Source organism: Diadema antillarum, unplaced genomic scaffold (genome assembly GCF_040938485.1).
Source record: "Diadema antillarum isolate AM-2024a unplaced genomic scaffold, OU_Dant_1.0 seq00000620_RagTag, whole genome shotgun sequence".
NCBI lineage: Eukaryota > Metazoa > Echinodermata > Echinoidea > Diadematoida > Diadematidae > Diadema > Diadema antillarum.
In genome coordinates, this window is record NW_027271543.1 from 1,305,427 (window position 1) to 1,317,579 (window position 12,153).

General features: G+C 38.2%; 1 protein-coding gene across 1 annotated transcript in view; it reads right to left on the bottom strand.

The window, feature by feature from the left end:
- Nucleotides 1-11,640: 11,640 nt before the first annotated feature.
- LOC139736041 (dmX-like protein 2) overlaps nt 11,641-12,153 on the bottom strand; it is a 134,570-nt gene continuing 134,057 nt past the window's right edge. The window contains exon 37 of the mRNA XM_071646786.1: nt 11,641-12,017. Within this exon, the coding sequence (XP_071502887.1) occupies nt 11,793-12,017 (225 nt within the window). The 3' untranslated portion in view covers nt 11,641-11,792. The remainder of the gene's footprint in view (nt 12,018-12,153) is intronic.

Genomic DNA, 12,153 nt, shown 5'->3' on the forward strand with positions numbered 1-12,153 from the left:
GATCATGTACAGAAGGTAGGTAAATACAGCCGTGGCACTCTTGTCAGCTTTTCAATGAAGGGCTGTGTGCAAATCCCATTTCAATGACATCAGGCTACACAGGAATCTGAATCTTTCCTTTAGGTTGTACGGGGGAAAACCCCGTAATGATGAGTTTGCCGGGACGGGGATTTCATCAGGATTTCACCTTGTTGTTACTGGTACTTGAATTTAAACTTACATGTGTACCAACAAAGAGACCAGCTAGATATGGTATGAAATGGAAAATTGGAACTGCCGATTCGCTTTTTTTTAAAGTGGTAACTCGTGGTAAGCGCGCTCATTATAACGGGGTTTCCCCTATATCATCGATGGGGATATTTCATAGGTGCCACTCTTGATGGTTCACATCTGATAATATCTAATACGGGACTTAAAATCCCGGCTGGCTGTACTGTTATGACAACATAGTTGAGTCACAACTAGACTGTGAAATGGGCAGCAGATAGGCATAAAACAGGTTATAGTGAAACCTCGTTATAATGAGGACAGATAACAGCTACAACGTAGATCCCTTATATAACAAGGTAGTTTTGCATTTCCCCTAACTTTTATGTTCTTTGTTTTTCAATCATGATACTGTATGACAAGATACCAGACATAATGAAGAAATTGCATTGGACCCAACCAGCTTGTTGTAAAAGGTTCCTCTATACTTTTTCACCAGCTGATGGTCAAATATTGGTAGGTTTGATAATGTCAGCATGTGCTTTCCATAAGACATGTTGAACTCAAGTGCCAAAACCCCTGAATTTCACTGTGCTATTTTAATGGATACCAAAATTCCTGGTGCACTCGTATGTGATAATAAAGCATATGAGTGAACCTGTGGAGGTCGCATACAACGTACATTTGTCAAACAAGTAGTGGAAGTTGTGAGTTGAAGCAGATTTCAATACTTAAAAAGAAAAGAAATCAAGTCGATTGTGATATTCCATTGCCATTTTATTGGTAATTAATGGTGGGTACACTGATTTAATTTTTGTTTGCAGGAGACTTTTTAATGCCATCTCTTCCTTTTTTTTTTCAACCCTCTTGCCTAAGTAAATATATCGGGAAAGCAGTTTTGGCAATGCCCACATAACAAGTGGTAATAAAAGAAATTTAGAAATATTTTGTAGTCTCTTCATCCCATGAGGAATTACCCCACAGTGTTTTATCACTTTTGCTGTGGTTTGTTATGTATTGAGATGGTCTTTTTGTTGTAGGACACACACACATATGGAAACTGAACCCTTCAGTTTACTTTCATGACCCGACTCTACACCAGCCACTGCACTCGCATATCTGGAGTGACATACAACCGTTTCCACTTTGTTTGTCAAGTCAATGACAAGTGAAATCTTGCAAGCCAACTGTACCTACATTTTTTATGAAAATCATATGTCAATGAATTTGTTATCACTGTCTTATATGTAGTACATGTATGTTGCAAACATCACGGGAGATATTCCAGGTCACATTACAGTGTACTATTAGAGATGCCAACTCTAACTTTTTTTGCAATATTTTGTTGTTTTTTTCTTCAAAAATACAGCAGTGTTCGCTGAAAATACTGCTTTCCCCACAATCATACTACTACACATCAATTGCAGGAAAGGTAAAAATACTGTTTTCAACCTAAAACACACCTTTTTAGGCCCTCGGAATACTGCATTGCTGTTTACAAGGTTGGCGTCCCTTCACTATGTTCCTATCTCAGCAGTACAGAAAACAAAAGAACCTCAAAGTTACTTTTCATCATTTATTTGGTCGTATGTGACTTTCCATCCAGTGCTCCTTACTGGTGAATTATTTACTAAACAATTCTGTGCAATTTAGTTAACTGCATGCTTTGCTTTCCTTTTAATTAATTCTTGTTGCAATTCTAATGGCAACCTATTATGCAAGTCATGTACCCACAAGTAGCTTTTGAATTCCCTGCACAAAAAATGTCACAACTGTGCTTAGATAAACTGTACGAGCTGAAATTTTTGCGGTGGTGTTATTTTCGCGAATCGCCTTCGAACCGCGAAAATAACAACGCGCGATTAACTAAGTTCAGTTAGACCTTCGTAACCGCGAAATTAACAAAACGCGAAAATGTCCTCCAAGTAGCAAATCGCGAAAATATCTGTACGCGAAAATTTTAGCTCGTACAGTACTAGTATTGTAGTTATAATGGAGGCTGTAAGTACTGCGGTGCCTTATGTGTTAGTTGTTACAGTTGATCATGACATAGACATGTGACATGTTCCTGGAACATCTCATTTTAGAGTACATGTATTAGATATCAAGATCATGCTCAAGAGTATTTTGTAATGAACTGCATTGTGATATTGTTGAAGATCCAAGTTAATTCATAAAATAATCTGTTCCAAACACATTTTCTTTGATAGTTTCCCATTTTTTGTGTGTGTTTGACATTTTTATGTACCAGGGTATGTGGTAGTTCACATGATTCACAATTCTCTCATTGCTTTGTCATATATATGTATATAGTATATATATAAGAATATATCGAGTAAGAAAATAAAACAGAAACCAAGTTCATGCTATCATTACCAACAGTTTATTTCGGCATACAATATTTTCGAGCGATTCTTCTTTTGAGCGTTCTTGCCGAAATAAACTCTTGGTAATGACAGCATGAACTTGGTTTCTGTTTTATTTTCTCAATATTATACAGGGGCGGATCCAGGGAGGACCGCAACCGGCGCACGCCCCTCCTTTATTTTTTGTTGAAACAAAAAAAATAAAAAGAAAAAAATGGGGGGAGGGGTGCATGCGCCCCCCCCCCTTTAATTTTGTAAACGTGCCCCCTCTTTACGGAATTCCTGGATCCGCCCCTGTTATATATATATATATATATACATGTATATATATATATATATATATATATATATATATATATATATATATATATATATATAAACATGTTGATATTTCACGTATTGGCTCCACGAAGAAATGAAGAAATAAACTGGTAATGCATTTTTGGCCAATAAAGAATGAGTCAGTTTATTCGACTAAAATTTCGGCGTCCTACGCCTTATTCAGGAGTCTTGAGTGAAGAAGCTGTAGGACGCCGAAAATTGCATTACCAGTTTGTTTCTTCATTATATATATATATATATATACAGTCAAACCTGCCTCAGCGGCCACCTCTCTATAGCGGCCACCTGTCTAGAGCGGCCACTGAAAAATCCCCCCCGAGAGAAAAGCCATGTTAAAGACCCTGTGTATAGCGGCCACCTGTCTAACGCGGCCAGCGACCACAAATTTTGTTTCCCGTGGTAGATTTTAACTTGTCTATAGCGGCCAAAAACCCGATGGAGCCATAGCCGAGACGATAATTCAGCGTGTTTTTCTGCTTTTTAGCCGTGCCAGTCATTCCTGGGCAACGTTCAGTGATCGCTACCGCTGCATTCATCACTTTAATATTCAGTCACAATAATGCACTAGTGTTAAGCTTTCTTCATGACTGTGCACATGCTACACTGTACATGTATACTACTGTGCAACAATTTCATGAACACCGGCATTGTTCTATGCATATTACACACGTGTGCATACGTACACATATACATGTACATGTAAGTATTTATAGATGTATACAACGATGATACATGTACATGTAGGCAATGCACACAAAGTTGGATTACCTGTCTATAGCGGCCACCTGTCTATAACGGCCACTTTTTCCGTATCCTTTGGGTGGCCGTTATAGACAGGTTTGACTGTATATATATATATATATATATATATATATATACACTGTACATACATATATATACATTATTCTACTGTATATACATTTTTAAAAACCAATTGAAGACTTGCCTATGGGAAAAGCATGTAGCAAAATCAGCTCATCCTATTACGGGTTAACCCATTGAGGATGGGTTGCTTTTGCTACAACACGTGTTTTCCATAGACTTCTGCCCGAGTATACTCGGGACTCGTCCTCAACAGGTTAGTGTCTTGTATGTCTTGTTGTGTGCTTTGTGTTTGGTTCTGCAGTCAACTAAGCCAGGCAATCATCAACAAACAAACATCTACTGCTATGAAAATGAATTTTTAGAGAGTCAGATTAAATTGGAACATAGTGCAATATCATTTTATTCAGGTACTGGCATTTTTTTATAAAGGTTACTATGTACTGCTATATGCCATTTTCCATAGAGATCGAGACAAAAGGGGCAAAAAAAGAAGATAATAATAAATGACAACTACAATATATATTATAAAATTTACTATACATCCACATGGTAACTCATGGAACAAATTTTACACTGCGATTAACAGCACTGGAAAGTACATAGACCACACTCTGTGTACATTTTAGATGTACATGTACAGCATTACAACGGTTCTACAAAACTTGTATCCACTATGACGTGAGATACTACTTACGCACATGTAGTTCTACAATGTGTATCCACAGACAAAATAACACTTGTAAATTCCATCTCTTTTTTTCCCCTCTCTCTGTTTTTTAAAGGACACTCAGTATTCAAATCGAGAGAGTATCAAAGTGATGATGTCACAGTCTTCTGTTATAGCTAAGTGCTGGTTCCAAATGAGATATCCTCACACAAGGACATCAGGCAGTGGGTTGGAACCGGATACAAGCATGGCTAGCAACCGTTGTGTTCACAGATATTCTTGCTATGTAGGTTTTCAGTTTCCATGGTGGTTTTCAGTTTCCATGGTGATGAATGGCTATTATGATGTCACATTTTGGTATTCAATGTTCCTTGTTATACCATACAGAATACTAATTCTTTGCCTGAAGGCCCAAGTTGCACAAACTACACAACCTTGTGCAGCAGTCCACTAGTCATTTGATTTTGCCGAATTCTTTGCAGGGTTCCATCCTGTTGTCGTGATGCGCGTGCACAATTTTTGTGAGAAACTTTTGAAGAAAAGGAAGCCGCCAGAAAAGTTGGCTAAGTGGCAGCATATTGCCGAGTGTGTTCTTCCCACCCCTTTCATGAATTACTTCAGTCGTCACCACTGGCAACTCACTTGCATACAATGCCAATGGAATTTTAGATGGCAGTTCTAAAAGAGTTAAATGCAATATTAACTTGGTAGAAAATCACAACACCATAAAATAGTCTCACGTGTCTATTTTCCGGCCCATTTTTGACAAACGCATTAGAATGGTGTTGAGGACAGGCATATGTAAACTTATTGTGTCTTTGAAACTTTTATGCGGAACCAAAATCCCTCTCACTACACGATTTGGTTACTTGTTCTAGAGAGTAAGCTGCCCTTTCTTTGGTGCTCTTTGGTGAATGGAATTTGCATGGCTACAGAAATATACAAAATTTGAAGGAAAAAAATAAAGAACTATGGGCAGAAATCACACCAATCAACATAATGAATTCTCAAAATGCTAATGCTGTCAATGAGAAGAGTGATTTTGTGATTAGTATTATTATACTGTCTTGAATTTTATCATTATTGTATCCTTGGATTCTTTTTTGATCTTAATGTTTGATATTTCTACACACACAGCGTGAATGTGAAAATAAGAGAGGAAATGCAGGCACACATAAGATGTATTTGTTGCAAAATGAGATTGGGAAAACTTAAAGTGGGTTCTCACCTCTTTCTCTAAAGAGTACTTGGGTATGTTTCTCCACTTTGTAATTCCAATGGAAATTTGTACTTTGCCCACTAAGCTATATCAGGCATTGCTGATCATTTACACATATCAAGACACAAACATCTTTTGCATATTCATACTCTCTGTTATTGCACAGCAATTAAGGAGAAAAAAAATATCAAGCTCTTATTGTGCTTTAACTTTAACTATGTAGAATGATGGAGCACCTGTCTACAGCAGCCACCTATCTACAATGGTCACTTTTTTGGTCTCCCATGGGTGGCCACTGTAGACAGGTCTGACTATACATTGTTGCCTGAAATTAGAATAAAACCCAAACTTTGTTTTATGGATTCAGCGGAAAGAATGAAATATGTTTCGTAATTCTTCCTCCTTCAGAAAGACACCAAATTACGTCATGGAAAATGTAAGGGGATCTTTACTCAGATTTGATTTTTTTTTAAAAATTGCCCTCGCATCTACTCTTTCTTAAGCCATTGACTCTGTGTGGATAAAAAACAAAGGGTATAGCAATTCACAAATATAGAAACTATACTGAATCTATTGATGCAAATTAACAAAAGAATGGAATACACAGATGGTAGAAGAAAAATATGTTTTATAAGTGACATATAATCAAGCACAAATTCACCAGTCTACATACAAATAGGAAAATGTTTAAGATCATGAAGAACTTTGGCATTCTTTTCCACTCCAAGCACAAGATGTGAGCAACATCACTCAGTACCAACCTACAACCAACTATTTTGACCATGACATTTTAAATAACTGACGTCAGATAAAATATGCCACAAGCAGAGAGTATACCGTAGACATAGTACATGTAAGTATTGCAAGCATGGCCACTTAAAGAACACATTTCAGGATCAATAAACTCAATACAGTTTCAATGGAATGGCATGCAGGGATACAAAGGACTGTTATAATATATTCTCAGACTACTGATGGCCAAGTGTTCTATAGCTAATGATCAAATAAGATGAGCAAGACATAAAACATCAAGACGTCACGACTCTCAGGCGTCCAGAGGGAATGTGAATGATTGAACAACCAGCTGTTTATGAAAGACTCGCAACAATTATAGATGACACCTAATTTTACAATGAGTCCAACATTGGGTAAAGTTTTATGAGACACGGGGAGCCATACAAAACCATTGATTCTTCACAAAACCATCCACAATGACACTTTTGATTTCCCAGAATGCACTGTACTGCAAAGTGGCACTGCTTGTGTCTGATTTTCTGTTTATTAACAATTAAAGGGAAGCAAAACCCAGGACTCAAGCCAACGCTATTGCATTGACCCACACTTATGCATCTGGCATGTTCTGAACGTTCAGATAAAACCGATTTACATGGTGAGTATGTCAGCAGTGGCTGAATTAATGTCACTCTAAGTTCGTCTCTTGATTCAGCTGTTGTCCCCTGCTGGTTCCATCTACTACAGACTGGATCCTTTAAAGGGAAGATAAACCCCAAGAGCAATGTGGATTGAGTGAAAGCAGCAACATTAGTAGAACACATCAGTGAAAGTTTGAAGAAAATCGGACAATCGATGCAAAAGTTATGAATTTTTACAGTTTTGGTGTTGGAACCGCTGGATGAGGAGACTACTAGAGGTTATGACGTATGAGTGGACAACAATACCAAGAAAATATAAAGAAAATACTACAAAAATCCATTTTTCATGAAAATTACAAATTCCATCAACTTGATATTGACATATGTTAAGGGTAGCAATTATTCCCCCTGCTTTCTGAAAGCGGTTGGTCCATTGCTCTTTCATAATTCTAGAAAAGTGAATTTTTGTTGAATTTCCTTTATATTTTCTTTGTATTGTTGTCCACTCATACGTCATATCCTCTAGTAGTCTCCTCATCCAGCGGTTCCAACACCAAAACTTTAAAAATTCATAACTTTTGCATCGATTGTCCGATTTTCCTCAAACTTTTACTGATGTGTTCTACTAATGTTGCTGCTTTCACGCAATCCACATTGCTCTTGGGGTTTACCTTCCCTTTAAAGACAAACTCTGCTTGCTAGCTAGACATGGAAACTTGTGTGTAAATATGTGATTTACTCTGATTGACAGTATACAAGATTCAGGTCATCAATCTTAATGAAAATGGTGGCGATCAACAGCGCCCTCTTGTATCCCCGGTCCATGTACCTTTAAGGTACAGCTTGAGCCATGAAGAAATGGCCACATCATGGCAATGGCTTCATGCAGAACTTAGGGAAACCCTTTCCTCTATCTGAGGTTATTTCAACCCATTTTCAGCCAAACCCCACACATGCCCATAAAGTTTATGAATGATAGAGAACAAGTAGCAACAGGTTTGATCATTAACAGTAATGAGTTGTAGAGAGAGGGCGCATGTATGTAAATTATAATGTCCTCTTAGTCCTGTACCGATGGTATCTTGACATGAATGATTTTCAGTTTCTTGTGCTAATATAAGTGGGAACTCTTGCACAATTGAAATCATGTGTTGTGTGCGCACTGGGCCAATTTCAGTAAACTATACCCATTTGTCCTTTAGCAAATAAAAGGATGTCTTCACATAATTATATTATTGAAATATCCTCCCAAATATCTGCACATTGATATGTTTGTGTTAGCTCAGTAAGCCTTTATCATTATCATTATGCTGGGGTTTTTTAATAGCATGTACATGCACATGATTCTTGAGATACAATAAACAGAGTTCCAATCACAGTGTGCTTCTTTGTGCACTTGTAACCAGCTGCTTATTATGTATAAACATTCTCAAATTCGTTCAATAATCATGGACTCAATTTAGATAACATTTGCAAATGCTGCCATCTGGGTCTACCATACCCTCGAAGTAGTACAACTCCAAGGTAAATAGCTGGCACATGACCGGGCCATTTACTATGAATCTCAAGTCAATGACAAGTTTTCTATGATGTACTTGATCACAGGTAGACTCCAACTGAGCTGTCTCTTAATCATGCCTTCATTACACAGGATAAAGTACTCAGTAATGATACATTGCTCTACACATTTCCTAAAGTATGGTTCTAAATCACATGTAAGGGATACCCTTTCTTAGAGAAAGATTTGCCACACACCAACATTATTAACCCGTTCCTTCCTCAATTCTCTGAGTGCCTTTAATGCCCCCAAACGAGATTCTTTTCGCCCGTCGACAGAGAGGCACACAGGTTGGTAATCCAGCTGTGTGAAGGCAGTCAAGCGCTTCATTGTTTCCCCTTTCCACGGTCAACTACATGTGCCAGTGAACAATGGAAATATCGATCGGGTGCGAGGTATGAATAGAGCGTGCGCTGATGAGCTCTCAGAATCTTTTGTTCTACACAAAATCAGGTACCTGAATGAGGTTACTGGGGTCAGCGAACCCGCATTTCTAACTGATCTCAGCCTTGATCGCTATGTACATGTTCGTACGAGTTTACAGCAGAACAAGCAAAAAACTAAGTCAGGAAAAGGTACATAATACTGTAAAACACGCATTTTTCAAACAGAAGGAGAACAAATCCTGATAGAGTAAACTCTGATCTTTTTATCAAACCCACTTTTCTGAGCATTTTAACACAAAGAAACATGAACTTAGGCCACTGAAACAGGCACCCTTGTCTTCATTTTGGGAACCTGGTAAACTAGGTTCCCGTATATCAGTTGCTCCCACGGGAACGTGGTAAACCAGGTTCCCGTAAGGAACGGGTTAACACTGCTCATAAAATTACACATATGACAACAAATATATATTTACCCCTTTGGTATTATGTGCTACTTCTCTTAATCTTTTTTTAATTCTTTTTCTTTTTGTTTAATTTGACACAGTTATATTCAGGTAGCTAGCTGTCACAAAAATACTGTTCTGCCACCATATAACATGCAAGATATACTATCTATATACATCTATGTATATATTCTATTCCTGTGTGTATAGAGAACTGAACAGACAAATTACACCTGTTAGACATATAGATATATCATGATATACAGTCTTCTCTTTGCGTGTATTCAGTATGTACACTGATACGCAAGCATGATTCACATACAATCACAAACAAGTTTCACTTTGCATAGTTCAGTACTATTAATGTATCATCACATAGACATCTGTTTAGTATGTACAACATTACCACCCCTCAACTAGGACACGATCCGAATCATATATTCATATTACTTTATATTACTTTACACTGTTTATTAATCACACCACGGTGTAGTTCACAAGAGCACATATACAAGAATATCACTTTCGTTTAATGCATTATGGGGAAAAAACCCAATATATCTAAGCTTCTGGATTATACACAGGTGGCCTACTGTAATACATGGTTGTAGACAATGATCAACATGTTTGTCTCGGAATGTTACACATTCCAGTTATCATTTGAACACACAGCGTACAACCTATATCAAATTGTCCACATACAGTCTTTTCGGTTCATTCATTTATTGTGCGTTATTCTCTTATTTAAAATCGGTGTCGGAAAGATAATAAAATATAATTCTGACAAGCAGTCACTCCGTATGAATGAAATGTGACCAGTTTATAACTGCCAAGCAGAGAGCAGTGTGCATTCTTCTTCTCTTGCTCAATGTCACATTTTGAGTTCAATTCTCAATTTCACTCAAGAAATGTCCAAATCATTACTGCAAGAAAGCTAGTTATTCGCATTGTCTCTGTTCACACATAAAAAATAATTTACTCCTATTGTTCACTCTCATCATTAATTTTGATATCCCCATTATGGCAGATACCACAGGCAAGTACTTCATCTGCACTGCTGATAATGCCCAACATGAACATTTTTAGAAATCTACTCACAAGTGCTAGTGATATCTCTTTGGAAAGTTGACCTGAAAAAGCAGAAGCTACAAAGCAGCAGAGCTGCAGCGCACTCTATAAGTATATATATCCCTTATTGCTGCCGAGACTGCTAAGACTGAATGCAAGATATACCATGTACATATTATATTGCATAGTGCAGAGACTGACATACAGCATTTCTCTGCAGCAAGTCATAAAACTGAGCTGTTCTTCACTTAGTAGGAACACATCATATAAGACGAAAACATGCATAATAGCACACTCATATGCAGGAGGGATTGTTGTTTGCTTGTTTGTTTGTTTGTGTCTCTATTTATCTCTCTCTCTCTCTCTTTCTCATCATTCAGAAAAAAAATGGGGGGGGGGGATGGGATATGTGCAGAGGTTGAAAATATTTTAAGCCTCACTCCCTGAAAGGACATGACTGTATTTTTCACTCTCTTCCATCAACTGCCGGTCAGAAAAGTATTTCCCTTATACTGCTAAAATGGCAGTTTCATAGAGCAGCTTCTGATATTTTGTATAGAGTAAAAAGCATGGTATTACACACACTACCCAACCCCTCGCCCCATACTGTCTGAGTCATTGTCATGCTCACACTGAACAGACTGAGTTGTACTCTGTGTGTGGTTCAACATCTTCAATGATACAATGTAGTAAATCTGTACCCGTAGTTTTCCTTGCTTTAATTTCCATCAAGCCATGAAAATGAGTTGACCACTGACAGTGCTATTGTAAGAGCACACACACACACATACACACACACACACACACACACACACACATACACACAATTCATTGGCTTCTTATCCTTAACAAAGACAGAAAAAACTGTCAATTTAAACAGCTGTTTACAAAGTCTCTGAGACCTCGGAAGCAGTCTGTATCGATGTATTCAATTACACCAATCCCACCAAGTAGAAACCAGACTTTGTCTGAATGACAAGCGCAGAAACGCGCATTTTGCTGCAGCTCGCAAACTTCAATAGATTCTCTGAATTACTAGTTTTGACATATAATGGAGGAATATGTACATCCAAGTTCAAAAATGACTCAACTAGGCAGCTCATTAGCCATGGCAATGTCATCAGAAAACAACTGGTGTTCTGCACTTGCAACTGCGTCACATTCTGAAATGCACAAGATTCTCTACTCTTATTGCACAGTGACACAGCCACCTACTACCGGTGTGTCAGTCAAGTCTCAGAGAGAAGGGTCTCTCCTCAGCACCTGGTAAGAAGACAGGCCATCAGACCAATGGCGATGACTGGCATATTTTTTCATGGCAGGGCCGCCAGCAGACCCTCAGGCCAGAGACGGTGCCCCCATCGCCGCAGTCGCTGACGGCGGGTTACTGAGGGTGTCGAGGACCCGCCACTTCATGGTGCCGTCAGCGCCGCAGGAGTAGAGATTGTTGGGTGGCACGAAGGCGAGCTGGACAACGCCGTTGCCCGACTGGCGGAAGAATGTCCCTCTTGTGTGCTGGCCAGGGAAGTAGTGGAGAAGACTGTGGACCGACAGTGACCACACCTTCACAGACATTGAAAGATTATGAGAAAGAGAGAAAGTGACACATACAGATATGGTTTGCTTATTGAAAAAAAAAAAAAAATATATATATATATATATATATATATAAATTTGGGAGAGCAATCATTTCATTTTT